The sequence below is a fragment of the Barbus barbus genome (assembly GCF_936440315.1).
Source record: "Barbus barbus genome assembly, chromosome: 39".
In the NCBI taxonomy this organism is placed as follows: Eukaryota; Metazoa; Chordata; class Actinopteri; order Cypriniformes; family Cyprinidae; genus Barbus; species Barbus barbus.
The window spans coordinates 21,844,421-21,864,295 of NC_136717.1; the positions used below are offsets into that span (position 1 = coordinate 21,844,421).

General features: G+C 35.7%; 1 protein-coding gene across 1 annotated transcript in view; it reads right to left on the reverse strand.

Annotated features, from left to right (window-relative positions):
* LOC306858196 (ELKS/Rab6-interacting/CAST family member 1-like) overlaps positions 1–19,875 on the reverse strand; it is a 210,122-nt gene that overhangs the window by 156,330 nt on the left and 33,917 nt on the right. The window contains exons 8-10 of the mRNA XM_079398619.1: positions 18,955–19,122; positions 7,561–7,698; positions 4,408–4,548 (exon numbers count right to left, since the gene is read on the reverse strand). Coding sequence (XP_079254745.1) covers positions 4,408–4,548; positions 7,561–7,698; positions 18,955–19,122 — 447 coding nt within the window. The remainder of the gene's footprint in view (positions 1–4,407; positions 4,549–7,560; positions 7,699–18,954; positions 19,123–19,875) is intronic.

Consider the following 19,875-nt stretch of genomic DNA (forward strand, 5'->3'; position numbering starts at 1 on the left):
AAGTCATACAGTTATTGACTGAAAATCTTGACATCCGCCATTATGAGTTCATCAAGAGTTCATTACAGCAAGTAACTTTGTCTGAATGAATCATTTTTTTGAAGTCAAATATTTTCAGTCAATCCTTTGGTCGAGTTCTAAGTGATTTGTTCATAAACACAATGATCCAGTTTAAGTTCAGCTCGCTGACTCACTTACTGCAAGGTAACATAGTAACTTGAAATTTGGTCTGTTTCTCACCCAAAGCAATCATATGGATTCAGAAGGCTCTGAATATAGCGCTATAAGTTAAATGGACCACTTTACGATACTTTTACAGTGCATTCAAATCCTTTTTGATGGAGGAAAGCGCCAGTCCTTGGTGAACTGTTCCTTTAACAGCACACAGGCTTTTATGAGGAATAATGTGGTAAAATATGAAACAGGAGAACGATTTAGTTACAGTAGCAGTTACATCTCAATAGTAATATCACAAATATCGTGTGTATAATGTACAGGCCTCTGCACATATGCAGTACATCAGCGCTCTGTTTTTTTAAGCCGAGTCTCAGACACGCTGTTGAAACTGCAGCCCTCCATCCATGAGGCCTTTCCTGCTTTTCCGCTTTCAGCCGTAGAGCCCCACAATTTCACACTCGACTGGAGTCCGCGGACCAAAATACACACTTAATGTTCATACTGCCGCCCCGCGTTCTCTCGCGTTGGTAAAGAAAACAGGAGAGGGGAATGATGGGATGTGCTGGACTCCACACTTTATGATTAGAGCGCGGGAGGGGAGGCCGAAAGAGCTGGGAGCGAAGAGGTCACTGCTCACCAACAACACAATGCAGGAAAAACAAGGAGAGGGATATAACAGGACGCTGAGCGATGGGAGGCTGCCGCATGCAGCTCAGGACAGCAGCCGTGATCCAACGCAAATATCCAGGACACTGACGCTCTGGGCTTCACGTGTGGAGATCTCACAAAAACCGCTGATGCTCTGAGCTTCACGTGCGGAGAATGGACATGGGTGGATCTCACAAAACCCGTAAGGATGTCTGGGGAACATTTAACCCCAAATTTAACAGAAATTAATTTAAAATTACATTTTAGAATAAAAAAAAAAAAAAAAAAAAACTACTTTCATACCAGCAACTTTCATTGCTGCCAGCAATGTGTTTTACCACAATGTACAATTTATTTTAATTGAAAAAATCAATTTGAAATATATTAAATTAAATACCATTTTAAAACTACTTATGAGCAGTTTATCCATATGACTAACTTTAAACATCAGGTTTAAAAAAAAGTAAAAATTGTACACTAATGTTCAAAATGTAAATGATTTAATAATGTTCATTATGTTTTTGAAATAAATTTCTTATGCTCACAAAGGATGCATTTATTTAATTCAAATTACAGTAAAAACAGTAACAAGATATTTTATATTTTTTAAATATATTTTACAAATGTAATATATTCTTGTGCTGCTAAAACTATGACCCTTTTTTCAGGATTCTTTGATGAATAGAAGTTCAAAAGAATAGCATTTATCTGAAATAGATTTTTACAGTAATATAAAAGTGACTTTTGCACAATCTGATTAGTCCTTTCTGAATAAAATATTCATTTATTTTAAAAAAAATACACCAAACATAAATCATAAACAAAAACTTACTCCCCTAAAACTTTTGAATGGTACTGGATATGTCGTATTACAGTGACTGTTATAGTAATGTCGTTATTTTAATCCTCTAAATTGGTTTAATTTTATTTATGCAAAATATAATTTCTTTTTTTTTCTCTACAATTTTGCTGTGAAATGTGATTTCATGAGATTCACCCACAATATGGAATTTCTATTGGCAAACGGAAATGGAAAGGGAAAGAGAAAGATACAGATGAGAGGAACTAACTACTGTAAGGGGGAGAGACAGGAAGTGGTTTATTGGTGGGGATGTGCATCGCCCATGTTCTAGAGGCAGACAGCGGAGAGGAATGTGGAGATCACAGCAAACAAGAATAACCTGAATAATAAAACAGCCACAGACACAGTGCTGTGGGAAAGCAAACGCAGTCATTACAGGGAGTTCTCAACCAAAAATGAACATTCAGTCATCATTTACTCACCTTCATGTCGTTCCAGAGCCGTACTACTGTTGTTCTTCCATGGAACGCACATGGTAGATTTCTGAATATTGTACTGGTCACTTTTCCATGCAATTACAATGAATGGGGACTGAAGCTTTGAAGCTTCAAAAAAAGACCAAAACCATAAAAAGTACCATGAAAGAACCATAAACGTTATAAAGTAGTCCATATGACCTGTACACTATATTCCAAATCTTCAGAAGCCACATAAGGTCAAAACTGAAATCGTTATTCTGACTCCAGTGAGCTGTTATTCATTACAACTGGATCATTTAGTCAGTGAGTTGAAATTATTTATTGAAAATTAATTCAGTGATCCAGTTCACAAAACTGGCTTGATTGATACCAAGACTGAAAATAAAACAAAATAAAATAAAATAAAATAAAAAAATACTAAAAAAGTCGAATTTGAGGAAATGTGCTTTAAAATAAATGCAAAACATTTAAACTATCCTGTACATCATAAAAACTTATAGTGCATTTTTGTCCTTTATAAAGCTTGAAATCTTCAAAGAGCTTCAGCAACCAATACGAGGCTTTAAAATTTCTCCTTTCATGATTCATGAAAGCAAAAAAATTTAATAAATCAGGTTTGGATCGACATGAGGGTAAGTAAACGATGACCAAATTTTCATTTATAGGGTCAACTATTCAGTTTATACTGACGTAAAGGCTATTGGAGAGATTCTAGACAAAATACAAGAAAGTGCAAAAAGATAGAATGTGAAAGGCAAAAAAAGAAGAAAAGACAAAAAAAAGTGAACAACAGAGCAGAGTTGAAGACAGAAAGAGAAATGAGCAGTTGCTCTCTGGGAGGGGCCGTTCCCTCACATTTAGAATCCGCCATTTATCTTCTTGTCCTACACACACACACAAACACACACACATGCATACACACAGGACTGACAGTGTTGTGGGTCCAGCATGTCTGTTTTCATCACTACAGCTCCTCTGGGGCTGTGTGGACGGCTGCGAAATCAGTCTGTCTCTATCAAGCCTGAGCACCTCGTCCAATAGTGCAATCTAAGGAAGACGCTTCTAATGCTGCCTGGGATCTGCTTCAACCTCTTTAATCCACACCTGACACATTATAGAGGATTACTGCATTATAAATGCGAAACTGCCATCTGAACTAACATTATGAATGCAAAATTGCACAAGTCGGCTAGTCCCCACCTCTGAGCTATTTGTTGGTCAGTTGAACGTCTGTTTACGCAGTACTGTACAAAAACCTGTAACTTGACTTGCTTTCACAAATGCAAGATATAATCATACAGAAACAATCCAGGCTAATCTTTTGTAAATATGTGTGAAGATTTCACTGAAAAATCCAGCTGATTCATAAAATAATAGTTTAGCGTTTAATTACAGTTCTCCAGATAGCAGAGATTTAGTTAAGGGGTGTTAGGATTAGTTGTGGATTTTAGTTGAGTGTACAGGCCACAATTCATGACTGCAATATTTACACCGCAAACACAAACTTCTGTTCACAAATATGCAAACAGATTACACAAATCTGAGCATATGTTTGCAAGATGATATTGCAGTTTAAAGGAATAGTTCACCCAAAATTGAAAATATGATTAAAAATGTACTCACCCTCAGAACATCCAAGATAGAGATTAGTTTGTTTCTTCATCAGAACAGATTTGGAGAAATTTTAGCTTGCTCACCAATGGATCCTCTGCAGTGAATGGGTGCCGGCAGAATGAGAGTCCAAACAGCTGATAAAAACATCACAATAATCCAAAAGTAATCCACATGACTCCAGTCCATCAATTAATGTCTTGTGAAGTGAAAAGCTGTGTGTTTGTAAAAAACAAATCCATCATAAATATGTTTTCAACTTCAACCTGTTTCTGGATTCATGTGGATTACTTGTTGATTATGTTTTTATCAGCTGTTTGGACTCTCATTCTGACGGCACCCATTCACTGCAGAGGATCCATTGGTGAGCAAGTGATGTATGCTAAATTTCACTAAATCTGTTCCGATGAAGAAACAACTCATCTACATCTTGGATGGCCTGAGGGTGAGTACATTTCAGCAAAATTCTCATTTTTGGCACAACTATTCCTATAATGGTCATCAACATGCTGTACACAAGATTTTGGTCTCTAGTTATGGTAGATATCTGTCATTTTTTTCACCAATGTCACTACAAGGTAAAAATCATTACAAAAACACTGTAGATTGCGAAAATCATCAACTTCATACAATACTGGCTTTAATACAGCATTAGTTTGTTCATTACTTCATGCAAAATCAAATTCTCACCTCGCGATCGGACAGCTCTCCCTGCAGTAAGCTGACTTTCTCTTTCAGCTCTTTGAGCTCTTTCTTGCTGCTCTCCAGTTCTTCGCTCTTCTCTCTCTCATCTCTATCCCTCTGTTCCTTCAGACGCTCGATAATACGCTCCTACAAACATAAAAAAACAAGAAAGGACATGTTAAAAGTGTGATTTCGAAGCAGGGAGAAGAACAATTACTCACCCTCATACAGGTATATTGTTACAAACCCATTTGACTTTCTTCTGTGGAACACAAAATTTTAAATTTTGAAGAATCTTGAGCAGGTTAGCTAATACGACAGTTGATACAAGATGCAATTATTATTATTATTATTAATAAATATTATCTAATATATTTAATACTAAATAAATAAACAAATAAAACCACCAAATAATTAAATAAATAATGTGAACTGCGTCTTCAAGCTTTAAGCTCACATTGTTGGATATTTGTATCATGGAAGGTTGAACTCTACAATAGTATAGTGTCTATTTTTTTAAGATTAAATTTTAAAAAGTAGCACGCGTAAAAAGGAAATGAAGTTTGTGGTTATTTGGGTTCCAATTTATGTAAGGTTTGTAATATTTATCCAAAAACAAGAGCAGGCCAACACCTGTCAAAGTTTAGAAAGCGCAGACACACCAATTCCTTAATTCCCAACTTAAACGTAACTCTGCATGGCTAGTGGAACATATCTGAATGAACACATTTGGCGTACGATCCATCAATCTCACACGTGTCAACTTTGGCCAGGTGTTGGAAGATTTGGCCGCGTCTGCTTTCAGAAAATGGAAGTAACTTTAGTAGAAATGAGTCAGATCTGATGTGAACGGCTACTATGCCGTACTGTACACACACTTTAATAAGGTCGCAAAAAAACACCTTTAATAATTCCAAGAGGAAAAAGAGACACACAGAGCAATAACGTGAGACAATAAGAGGTCTGAGGAAAGAGCGTTTTGGCGCAGCCTCGCATTCGCAGTCGATGGCCTGTGAAAGAGGACGGCTGGAATCATGGAGACCATCAGCCTCCAGCACTTTCACACCCGCGCCGGCCAAAACTCACACACCAAGCGGCCGAACTGGACAATAATAACACTGCTCTTTTTCAGGCCCGCACTGCATTTCTCACCGCAAGGGCTGTATTTCACTCTCCCGAGCCGACGTTCCTGGCCGATCCTCGCTGAGCTGTGACATTAAGCATGACCGCTCATCGGCATGCCAGCTAACTCTCGCACCGAGTTCACGACATGCGTCGAACGGCATCCGAGGCGTGTGAAATGGAAAACTGCATGTGTTTAAGTAGGGAAGGACAGATACGCTCTGCAAATGTCTGTGTGAGAGAATGTGCTGCAAAAGCGCATACGTGTCCACCAACGTTCGAGTATGTGTGTCCGCTAAAAGAGCCAGAGCTCTCTTTTTCGAAATGCAGATGGCTGACAAAGTTAATTTCCGACCCGTGGCTTGGAGGAGCGGGAGGCCCAAACCTCGGCGCGTGAGGGTATGTGAGCGAGATGAAGTGGAGAAACGCAGAACAGCAGATCGCCGCCAAACTGCGGGCGCAGAAGACAATGCAAATAACCGCCAGGGTTAATTCATTCATATTCATGAGTTCGAGTTCAGGGGGCAGGTGGGGAGGGTTTGGTTGGTTCGGAGAACTGCGTCATTCTGGAAGCCCGTGACCTGAAATGTACGGTGAACTAGTTGAAGGTGTTGGCGAAGACAGTCGCACATGTGATGCGAGTTGATGAGAAGTGACAGGGATTGACCCGTGGATCCGTGCGCTTGCTGGGAGGTCAATCGTAGTGTGAGAATGAGTCCTTACATAAGGGTGTGTGACAGAGAAATCTTCATCGCTGTCACACACACAGTTACTGGTGTTCTGCAACTGCAGTTCACGTCACCTGTGAAATCATGTCTCTGAAGGAGAGAAAACACGCTACCACATCCACAGCTTAGTTATTAATAATATCACTATTAGTACTGATGATAATAATAATAATAATAATAGACAATTTAATGTAAAATAATTACTACTACTACAACTAATAAAAAAATAATAATCATAAACCACAACAAAAAATTTAATTAATGTAATATTTACTAAAAATATTAAATTGATATTACATACAAAAGATAATTATAGCTAGAAAATACTGCTACTTTTACTAAACAACTTATTCATATAATATTGACTATTAGTGTTAGAGCATACATTAATTTGCACAAAATAATAATATACTACTACTAATAATAATAATGTAATAACAACTTAGAGTATTATTAATAAAATATTAACTATAACTAATTTACATAAATTGGTCCTACTACTACTACTACAACCACTATTAACAATAATCATAATTGTAACAACTACAAATAATAAAATGCAAAATTACATAATTTTGCTAATCAGTATTAAATCACACATATTAACTGTAGTTACAAAATGCTATGGCTGTTACTATTACTACTACTACTACTACTACTAGTATTAATAATGTTAATAATACTACTAATAACAATACTAATACTACTAAAAATAATAATAATCTTGGATATATGTATGTAATGTTTACTAATAGCATTAGGTCATACAAGTATATTACATATGGTTATTAATTGGTGTTGTTAATAAAAATGTTAATAATAATAATAATAATAATAATAATGATAATAAACATGGATATATTTATAAAATGTTTACTAATAATATTAGGTTGTACATATTAAATGTGGTTGTTAATTGGTATTGTTAATATAATAATAATAATAGTTGTTGTTGTTGTTGTTATTAACTGCTCAAGATTCAAATGTCAGCATTTTTGGTTAACCCCTCCGCTTGCTGCAATGCTATAAACAGAGCATAGATGGTAAAAATACAGTACCAGTTCCAGTAAATGCTAAAAACAAGAATTAATAACAAAATTATGAATAACAACAGCAATAATATCTGTGCAATGTCAGTTCAGTTTACTAGTGTATAACTGACACTCCATGGGTGAGAGTCATACCAATGAAAATGTTGCTACTAAGACAACCTAGTGAACTAGTGCCTAGTAACTAGTGAACTTAACAAGGAACAACGGGACATTGTGTGTGTGTGTGTGTGTGTGTGTTCGTGTTCGTGGGTGTCCACCTTCTCAGCCAGGGCCTCCTCCAGCGTGGTGAGGGCCGTGTCCGTGTTTGAAGTGTCGGCCTGCAGGGATTTGACGCGCTCCTTCAGGCTGGTCATCTGCTTCTCCTTATCCTTCAGCTGCTCCTGCAGGTTTTCAATCTGCACCAAGAGGGAGAGACAGTTTTACGGCATCGAACTGATCCAGATGAAGACATATCTATTAAAGCACAATAAACAACATTTACTCACACTTAAGCTCAGAGTAGACTAAGTGAAGCCATTTTTCATTTTATTTTCAGCATATCCACTTACAGCACTCCATATGGAACAACATTAGGAACGGGGGAGGGACGGATCGGTTAAAAACAATCTATTTTTTTTCGCTGTTCAGCGATGACCTCATTAGAAGCATATTCAGAACTAATTCTCTTCATAAACTTTCCTTATCTGCGTGCGCGGCTGGCATGTGCGTGACGCCGAAGCTGATGAATGACACGGGAGAGATGGGCATTTCCACGTTTCGCTCCATTCATCATGTCCCGACAGCTCAATGAAAAGACTGACTCTTCCTGTCCACTGTTTCACATTCAATTAAACGCTGACGGATTTGATAAATAGTTGCCGGTTTTGTTTCTTTTAGCTGCTTTGAAACAACCTGCTGTTGATAGAGCCGCTCTCTGTGCAAACACATTTTATCAGCAGGCCTACCTCGACTGTTTAGAGTAAAAGTTCTAGGGCTGCACAAGATGAAGAGAAAATATAGGTTCTTTGATATGAACAATCGTTTTAAGACATATATTTTGAAATGTTGGCAACATAAGTTTTGTTAATATGATGGGGATCTAACAGACAGTGGAATGAGATGCGTCACAAATAACAAATTCTATTACAAAACATCAGCAATTTATGCACAATTAAATATATAAAAAAAACATAATTCGACTGTGTGTGTGTGTATCTGTTATATATTGTTTGTTATTTTTATGATTTATTATTCATGTTTCAAGACATTTGAAAAGTTATAAACCACATATAGAATTATATTGTATTATATATTGTTATTACTATTAATTAATATTCAAGACATTTAAAAATAATGAACATTACTCATATTGTAGTTGTTAAAAATAACTATAGCTACAATTATGCACCAAACATTATAATGTAGTTATAAACTATAACTACATTACAAACCAAACAAAATTAGCAGTCCAAAAATCTACCCTTTCTTCCATTTAAAAAAATAAATATATATTTTAATAATTGTATTATTCATGTTTCAAGACATTTTCAAGAACATAATGAAAATAACTTCTGTAACTAAAGACTAAAGTTATTATAAACCATTATATTTTATTTATTTATTTATATATTACATTATTATTAATTATTCATGTTCAAGACATTTGAAAAATCACTAAAAATAATGAACATCACTTTTTTTAGTTATCAAAAGAATACTAAACATTTAATTTAGTAGACCAAAAATCTTTCCTTTCTTCCAAAAAATAAATACATATTATTCTACATAATTTCTACAAATATTTATTGTATTACTATATAACTGTATATTTCTTCTTTTTATGAATTATTATTCAGGATTCATGTTTATTAATGACATTTGAAAATTACTGAAAAAAAATAAAAATCACTTATTTTTTTAGTAGAAAAAAAATAGCTATACCCACATTTATTATAAACCAAACAAAATTACAGACTAAAAATATTTCTGTTGGACACATTTCTCACATCTTTCTCTCCTTGTAGTTTGTTTTCACACAATTTCAAGTCTGTAAGTGCCCTAATGATTTTAACTGCTTTTTTTTATTCAGTGTCCGGAAAAGAGCGAAAGAAAACTGTGACAGTGGCGTAATCTGGTTTTTGACCCCACCGCTAAGAGAGATAAAGCCGTGTCGAATTATGAATTTACTTAAAAGGGTGAATGTTTTGGCAAAAGTGATTAAAATGATAACAAATGTAGGCAGAGGGCAAAAGTGAGAAGAAACCCTATAACGAATTTGCCCTGGTTCGAAAAAACGACCGCTGTTGCTCGAATAATAAAAAGTACGGCAGGGTTTGTTGTTTTAAATCATTTCAGACATGTTTGGACAGATGTCGGGGTTAGTCTCAGCTAGTTCTAAGCGAAAAGTTGAGTGAGCTGATTGGTCCTATGGAATTGAGGGAATTTTTTGGTGGACGAAAAGCAAAAATAATGGTGCATGCCCAATGTGAAAACTTAAACACCTCCAGCCCTTCATTAATCAAACGCACACCTGACAGCTCCACCTGTCCGACGATACACACATTCTCACACTCGCTTCACCTCCTTCCCTTAGATATCGTCTGCGGTCACTCATGAAACCTGGTTGTGTAACGCAACCTGATTACGCTCCTCTGCCCCATTACCCAGAATCCCCCAGAGTTTCGGGTTACCCCATGCAGCTTTGGCCGGCACACACTATATGGCTCATGAATATTTCATAGCGCTCATATTATGCATGTGCAGAGTCATTTGATAACAGCAATTATATTTCGGGAAAACAATCAGCACATTGAGAGGAAAACTGCAATCCTGTGTAGAGCTAATGGAGGAAAAATGGCATCATCTTCCTCGTAAAGGGAAGATGGACATTCGGATCTAGATTATGGGGATCCATGTCAAGCCAAATGATGATTACGTTCAAATAGGAGCCTATTAGGCAAAAAAAGCCCATATTGGGATTCTCAGAGAAGCTTTAAACTGGAATTCAATGACCTGGTATCTAAAATTGAGGGAAGAACAGATTGTAGATGGACACACACTCTGCCCTGTTTCTGGTTTCATCCGAGAGTGTGTGAGCGGATAAAAGACAAGATGAGACAAAAAGAGCAGACTCCCGTCAGAGAGATCCAAACGCATGGAGACTTAAAGGGATTTGTGTGCGTGTTTGTGTGTGTGTGTGTGTGTGTGCGTGTTTGTGTGTGTGTGTGTGTGTGTGAGAGAGAGAGAGGGAGGGTGTTGTCTGAATTATTAAAGAGTGTTTTGTTTCACTTAGTGATCTGCTGCTTGTCAGTGTGGTGTGAGCTCTGGAAACAGACAGAGAGGCACACGACACACAACAAGACAACAGACGCAGACAGACAAACACACACACACACACACGCACAGAGTGAAGAAATTTGAGCGTTTACAGCGGGTTGCATCAGAATTGTATGCAATGTGCAAGCCGAACAAAACAACATGTCAAACCCACAGAGTGGAGCGACAGGAGGGAGAGATCATTTCTGCAGATTTTCGGCGGCTGGGTATTAAGAAGGTTATACTGTATGTATAAGAGAAACTGTTTGCTGGATATTTCCAGAGCTTTTTGTTAGAAGGTTCTCAGGAATCCTTCACAGTGTTATTTTAGTATAATTTAGATATTACAGTTTTTATTAACAATCAGATATTTGTATATAATTTTCTGTTTTCTTTTTAATTTTAGATGAAGTTTTAGTAATTTGTGTTTTTCTCATTGTCAGTAGTTTATACATACACACACAGACACATTATATATGCAATAGCAATATTTTAATGATTTTAATTTCAGTTTTTTGGTTTTAATGCTTAGTGATTTTAATAACTAAAAAGAAAACTTAACAGCATAAACAAAAACGTATTATTGAAGTACGGTTTTTAACAAAATACTATTATAGTCTCTTTACTTAAACATGTAATGTCTAATTAAATGTGTTAACCGTTTTTATTCTTTTATTTAACAATTTTCACACAGAAATTGCTGGTAAATGTTACGAATACATATAAATTTAATTTTCAGTGTAATTGATCCTATTCATGATTTTACTATATTCACAAAAAGCTGTAAGGATTTACATCAAAACAATTTTCACTCAGAAATTGCTAATACATTTCACAAACAATTGCAACAAATAAATAAATAGACAAGTAGCACATTCTATTAAACATGGTAGTGAAGTAGAAAGATGGTATTTTCTTGTAAAACGTACTCCAGTTATCTTTTATTTACAGCTTTGAAAAAAATCATTTTTAACAGTGTAGTCTCTTAAACCACTTTGCAGTCTCTTTTTTCTCAAATAAAAAAAATTATTCAAGCTCAAATCAATCTTTCATGTTCATTTATTTATTTATTTATAAATAAATAAGTAGCCAATTTGCATCAGAGTCCTGATCCACCTGTCAGGATGTATTTAGCGACACACACGTGAATCCCGTGTTATTTGCGAGAGGTTTGTTGAAGCGAATGGGTGGCGTGGAACACACACGCTGCTCAGTAATGCAAATGAGTATGAGGAGTTTGGCACCTGAGTGGGTGAGACCTGACAGGTAAGTGGCACGACGCCAGTCTTTGTGTCTGCAAACTCCCACACAGAAAGAGATTTTCCTTAATTCTCAAAATTGTCAAAATTTATATTCCAGCTTTGATCACCATATGTTAGGACTAGGAGTGGCACTAAACTAGTCGATTAGTTCTGGCAGTAGTCGACGTGCCAGGGCTGTGTTGACTAGTTATGGATCACATGACTTTGGCCGTACTCGTTTGATACAAAGTGACAGCAGGAGGAAAATTAGACTGTGTGACTGTGAGTCATTAGATTTATATAATAAATTGCAACGGACACATTTATTTGGATTTACTCAAAAGTTCAAGGTGGTTGGAGTTTTACTGCTTGTAGTTAAAGCACGTTTACAAATTTAGAGACGTAATTTCTCTGAGGGAGCTTTACTGTTGGACTGCATCGCTTTTAAAGCACCACCACTAGCTAAAAAAAAAAGCTAAAACCTAAAATTATAAAGACATAAACAAATAAATAATCCCAATAATTATGTTAATTGCAATTACTGTAACCTAATTTGTTATTTTTTATTTATTTGTTTGTTTTACTAGATATGAGCAATGCCATTCAAAATAATGTTAAATAAGAATAAGGGACCATATTTTTTTCTGATACAAATTATTGTGCAAGGACGCTTTAAATTGAGAATATTTAATGTTACAAAAGATCCTGTTCTTTTAAACTTGATATACAAAAAAAAATGTATCATGGTTTCCACAAAAATATTAAATATTGATAATAATAATAAATGTTTTAGCAAAGCAGCAAATCAGAATGATTTCTGAATGATCATATGAAACCGAAGACTGGGGTAATCACAGGAATAAATTATATTTTAATATGTATTTTTTTAAAAAGACGTACTTTTAAATAGTAATATTATTTCACATTACTCTTTTTCTGTGTATATTTAAAAAATGTGTAACTTTATTTTTGCACAATAAGGCGCCATTTACTGCAATAAAAAAAAGCATTACATTTTTTTATTTTATTGCAACAACTTGCACTTTATTTTTTTTGTCTGTCACGGCTTTTATTTGCACTGCTTTTTATTTGCTTTTATAATTTGCTTTTATAATGTTACACATTGTAAACACATTTAAAAGTCTGAGTATGAGGGAGCGAGAGAGAGATGAGGAGGAGGAAGTGCCGATTAATTAGAAACTTCTGTAGAACTTCTTTTCCCCCAATTAAGTCGAAAGCTCTCTCTCTCTCTCTCTCTCTCTCTCTCTCTCTCTATCAGACTGTTAGGGGCTTAAGACTCTCAGCCTTTTGATGTGGGGTTTATCATTATTTTAACACAAGGCACTTATTAGCATGCACCCTCTTAAAGCTCTGCTCTAACTGTCTGCGTCTCTCTCTCTTTCTCGACTGAAGGACGGTAACAAACAATGTAAGAGGCTCTTTCTCAGCAAGAAGATCACAAGTCAGGCCCGACACGCTCTGTTTAAGAGGCTTTCCTTGTGGTGCTAAGCCTGTTAGCCTTCTTCAACCCCTTAGCCGTCGAAAAGAAGAGGGGGAAAAAGCACAGAGTGGTTCTGCGTTCTGAACCAGCCTTTAAAAATGTAGCAAATTGGAAGCTCTTCATCCACAGGGGCGGTTGTGGGGTCAGTGAATGTTCAGGGTTTAGCCCAAACCCTCTGTGAATGTGCATGGGGACATCCTTCAATGAAATACTGGAATATGATACACTTCATAATACATGTTGAAACGTTACATGTGCGGTGAGTCATTGTTAATGAAGTAAAACTCTCAATTCTACTGGCGCAAAAACTGAAAATGTCCCACTAAACTTGGTTTAAGTCGATCACAAACCGCTATATGGATTTTAAATCAGTGTTGTTAAAATGAAACAACAATGACGACTCTTTTGGTTTGCTGTATATTACCGTTCAAAAGTTTAGGGTTAGTAAGAAAAAGTCTCTTATGCTTACCAAGGCTGCATTTGTGAACAAAAATTAAGTAAATGTATTAATTTTACATTTACAATAACAGTTTTGGATTTTAATATATTTAATTAAAATACTGTATATATATTTTTTTTATTTAATATATTTTTATTTTAATATACTTTACATATTCAGCAGCCATTACTTCAGGCTTCAGCGTCAAATGGTCTTTCAGTATTCCTTCTAATATGTTGCCAAGGCTCAAGAAACATTTCTTATCATCACCAATGTTGAAAATAGTTTATTTAATATTTTTGCGGAAACCATGATACATTTTTTTTAGGATTCTTTGATGAACTGCAACAGGATTTATTTGAAACAGAAATCATTAATGATATTATAAACGTGTTTAACTGTCACTTTAGATCATTTTAATGCATCCTTGCTGAATAAAAGTATTAATTTCTTTCAGAACATAAAATCATACTGACCCCAAACTTTTGAGCGGCAGTGAAGTCCAATGCACATTGTACTTTGACGACAGTTTTATGTCGTCAAAGTGTCAAGTTTGTTCAGAAGTTAGCAGGCTGTTACTTCTAAGAAAAATATAGTTGCTGGATTTGCTGAAAGTTCATGAGGTTTATGAAATTGTGTCTCAATAAAAGAGTTTTGCAAGAACCTCAATGTTGCAGATTGTGTTTCGAAAGTTTGCAGACAAATTCCTTGAGCAACGCTCAATATTAGGTGTTTATTACATCTGGATAGAGCGAAACTCAAGTCAACAAACAGGTTTAATTTCTTTGGTGTCGTCTGAAGAACAGAATTCATACGCTGTAGTTTAAACATTGTTTCAAAATTAGATGCAGATAGCCTTATTTTTATTAACCGCAACCCTAATTGGATTTAATACTACAAAAAATCCCCAGACACAGTAAAAAGCTGGACTTTTCATCCATAAGACAAAGTGTCTCTGACGCCCCTCTCATGCCAAAGAGAGCTGCTCTCCATCAAGACGTTCGACTGGAGTTTACATACTTGAGCGAGTTCTGCTGAACTGCGTCTTGTATTCCGCCCTCCTCGCATTAACAAATGTTATTTTCTGCAGCCTGTCCTGCAGTGAACTTGCAAAAGAATTCCCATCCAAACCGCTGTTTTCAATATTTAGTTCAGCCGCTTCCACAGCGGATCTGTCTGCTACCTTATCTGACAGTTGCAAATTAAATTATCGTTATTTTCCAGGCTGTTAAAGGGTAAGTGTTCGGCTAAACACAAAACACTGAATATAAACAAAGAAGGAAAAGAGCGGGCTGAATCTCTCGGCTGCCCCTGGAAGAGGTGTTTTGCTCGGCATGCACTCGCTCACATCCGTGCAGGCAAACGGTGCCACTGAGAAGGCAGAGAGCTTCACACTTGAACCGGAGCCGCTGGGAAAACAGTTACAAAGCCAAACAGCTCCGAGAGGGAGAAAAAAATGATGTTCAGACATTAAAGGAGAGTGCAAGAAAAAAGAAACGAGCCCAAGTTAGGCCTCCTCTGAGAACGAACGCATACTTCACAGGACACTGTGTATCTATTCATTTACTCACTTGTATACACAGACACACACCGTCTAGGAAAGCTCATTTTTGTATGTGCAAATGTAACAGTGTTGGAAATGTTGTTTGACAAAACTAAACAGTGTAGCTATTTGGAGGCCATATTCTACACGTCTGGAGCATTTGATTTTTCTTAAGTCTTTTAACATCAAAAACAGACAGAAATTTAGTTTTTTTTACATTATATTTTCCACTCTCACTATCCCTTGGAATTAAACAGGCATTCTTTGCAACTTTGGCTGCATCCGAAATTGCATACTTCACTACTATAAAGTAGTCGAGAAACATTGGATCCAGCCTTTATCTTGCAGAATTCTATATGCAAATGAGCTCTGCTATGATTAGCTGACATCGTAAGCAGTGAAAAAAAATCATTACCTCATCAAAATCATCAAGACAGGACAAGTTTCTAATTAAAGACTTTGCATTCTTATGTAAATGTGGGAAGTGTTATGTGAATGAGCTGAAGGTTGTAATGCCAAAATCATACATATTTCTGAATTATCTAGTTTGCAACTACATTTCCATAAACGGTCTAGGCTACCTGAAGAGGAAGTTTAGTCTTAAATGTTAATGTATCAACATGATAAAAGTTAGTGATAGTTCAGCCAAAAACGAAAATAGTGTCATTTACTCACCACCATGTTGTTCCAAATGTGTATTTTTTCTGTTGAATATAAGATATTTTGAAAAATGGTGGTAACCAAACAATTGCTGGTAGCCACTGACTTCATTAGGGGGAAAAAAAACACTATAGAAGTCAATGGCTACCACCATCAAGTGTTTGGGTACCAACATTCTTCTAAATATCTTCTTTTGTGTTCCACAGTTCATACAGGTTTGCAACAACTTGAGGGTAAGTAAATGATGACAATTTTCATTTTTGGGTGAACTCTCTCTAACGTTTATCATGTTGATACATTTTAACATTTAAGACTAAACTTCCTCCCTCTGGTCGCCTAGACTGTTTATGGAAATGTAGTTGGAAACTAGGTGATTCAGAAATAAACATGATTTTGGCATCACAACCACCATGATTTATTGCACTGCTTAAGATGCCAGCCAATCATAGCAGAGCTCATTTGCGTATAGTATTCTGCTAGATAAAGGTTTCTACAGACTTTTTTCCTGAGTAAACGATGAGCCCCACCATTACGAATTCTAACTTCTGATTGGATGCTCTTCTTTTCCGGTCTCCATAGGAACCCATTCAAATAGTGCCCATCTGTTTTTAACATAGATAACGTCGGCAGCTTCGTGTAATCTACACACTCATTAAACTTTGAGGAGTGAGGCACTGACAATTTTATAATAGGTTTAACATTAGATTATCAGCTCGGAATATACTCTAATTTGACTAGAAACACTGGAGACCGGAAATGCAAAGCATCCTTCCGGTTAAGAGTCAGACATGACTTCCATGTTCAGGAAAAACGTCTATAGAAGAATTCTGCAACATAAAGGTGTCTAAAAATGAAAAATTATACATATGCTCTAGTTTTTCCTCACTGGATGTTATCCTGCATGCTCTGTACAGTTTCTCGTTTTCTCGTGTTTGAACTGTACGTTGAATGGTGTCCTGTTGAGAAGCCCCATGCATACCTTCATAGCACTGTCTCAATGTGTTATGGCCATTAGGAACAACTCTGGGGCAATACAGAACGGCTCAGGCACTATAATGGAAACTAAATGTTTCTCTTTCTGTGGCTTGGGAGAGCACTTGGCTTTAAAAAAAAAAAAAGTTCATCGTGCCCCTGATGACTCCTAGAAGCTTTCAGACTCAAACTGTGAACAAATAGACAAATAGAGAAAGAAAATAGACCAAAAAAGAAACAAAAACAATAACGGGAAAAAAGACAACAATTAGAGTGTGTCAGGTCTTCCTATCTGAAACACTCCAAAAGTAAATTAGGTTTTTTTTCCAAAACAGAAAGTAAGTAGGCACAGTTTTATCACTGTAAACTGCTTATATGTGCTTTTCTCCAAAAACATTGTAGTTTAATAAGACAACTGACATTTAAGTTTTTTTTCTAAATGTTACATATATTATTTAAAAATTATAATTAAAATCATTTAAATTATATATTTAAAAAAAACAATCACAAATGTACATATTAAATTATGAATATAACAATAATAAATAAAAAGAAACATGCAAAAAAACTAGAATTTGACATTAAAGTGGTATCATTAAGTCATAAAAAAAAAGGTTATTTACAACCTTTAAAGGTCTTCCAGGGTAAACAGCAATCTGATTATATATGTAAATAGAGCTTTTTTATTTTTAACACAATTCACTTTAATAAAACATGGAAGTATACAAAAAAAAAAATAATAATAAAATAAATAAATATATATCATTTTTATTATTTTTAAAAATACTAAGGATTTTAACACATTTAGACAATATTAATATAGTTACTAAAAAATGAATAATCTCACAAAAAAAAAAAAAAAAAAGTCAAATTTGACTTTGAAGCGATATCCTAAGGTCTGTATTAGAAAAGAAAAAGAAAAAATAAATCACAATTTACAACCTTAAAAGGTCTTTCAATGTAACGATTATCAGTCAACAGCTACTTCCTGTAAACAAAGAGCGTAATTCAAAAAGGTAGAGCTTTTAGCCATTCAAGCAAAAATACTTGAGTTCTACTTTATAGCAAATGATCCATGTGCTTTTTTTGGGAAACTTGGTTGTAAAATAACATATGACACAAGTTACAGCGAACTTAAGAGCATGATTTGCAACATTATCCCTGGAATGTCCATTAGAGAGATACACAACTTCCTGTTTTCCCAATAAAGGTGAGCTCACGGTGGGTTCTGTGCACTCAGACTATCCCTAACTCAAGATTAATGAGGCTGCAGATGGGGGGCTTGTTTGCACAGCCTGTGATCTCAGTGCAGAAGAACTGAAACTGATAGTAGGATGTGACCACCAAAGCATTGCCTCATGGGACGACCAGCTACAGGAAAATCCGTATTGAAACAACCTCAGCCAAACTCAAAGAGTACGGTACAAAACATGTCAGCGATAGTTTGGACCTGGCTCCGTTTGAGTGCCGATTTCTGTCAAAGATTGTATATTGTGAAATGAAGTTCAAAGCTGCACCCTAAATATTGACGATGAAAAGCGATGTCGGCGGGAACAGCGAAACCTACGGCTTCCTGTATATCTGACGTGGGTTTGAGGCAGAAGCAAACAGCTGTTGCATGGATATGAAAGATGCAGAACAGACGTATAAACCTTGGCGCCCGCTGTTAGCCTGAGGTTAACGGCCTGTGTGTGTCATTTCTGAGAACAGGAGACTCCGTCGCCATCACAAACACAACTTTTCCCTACTTTTAGAAATCATAAATTTACACAAAAGGATATTTGGTGAGGCCGGTCTCAAGCATTTCGCCAGAGCTTGTCAAACGTGGCATAACAGTGCCATCTACGTTCAGGAGGAGAAAATGACACCCGTTTGAAAGGCGCAGTGATGTTTAAAAATGCATACACTGCCGCAATGCAAAAGTTAGTTTTAACCACAATGTTTTATTTCCTACCGAGAGCAATTCGATTTTAAGCAACAAAAAAAAAAAATATTATTTACCTTCTTCTGCAGCACGTTGACCTTGCGTTCCTTGACATCAAGCATGTCTTTGAGGTCATGAATTTCTCCGTTCAGGGTGCCCTTCTCCTCTGACATTTCCTGAATCTGCTTGCTCTTTTTATTAAGCGTAGCCTCCTTCTCCTCCAGACGTAAACGCAGAGCATCGACCTGAAATATATAGGCACAAAGCTCATCCAGATGCATGAACTGACACTTATTGTACATTAAAACACTATTATTCATGACAATGTACAGGAACCCAGTAATACATGGCCAGTCAGGGCACATTAACCGTCGGCTAAACTCCATGAATCACATGCTGGCACTGGTAACACTGGATTATGATAAAAAGTGTGATGATAGACTAAGTACAGATTTAAAAGCACACACAAAGAAGTCATTCATGCTCATACAATTTCCCAACATCCAAATAACATGTTTGATACAACAGTGCCCTCTAGTGGTCAGGCAGGGAAATACATAAAATACAATAACATTTCAACACAAAAGACAAAAAGAAACATTTCTATCAATTATAATAAATGTAATATAAAGTTTGTGAATAATTTATATATTTAGAGTATTAAATACATAAATTGTATTTTATTACATTCATTATGGTGGTGTATTTTGTTTTTTAAAAACTAATATTTTTGTATTTTAAGTAACGCTAATTAATTCATTGGTGTGTTTGATGATCACATACATCTTTTTACGCCTTGCAAACAAACTTTTTTTGCTATGAATCTTATTTTTATAGATTTAGCTTAATTAATTCTTATTATGCGTCCAGTTTCTTCCCAGTCTTTTAAAGTAAGTTTTTAAAAGATTACTTTATTTAGATCAATTTGTTGATTTTGTGAACCAGTTTAACCAATGCATGCAATGAATAAACTTAAAGAACAATTAAATCAATCATAA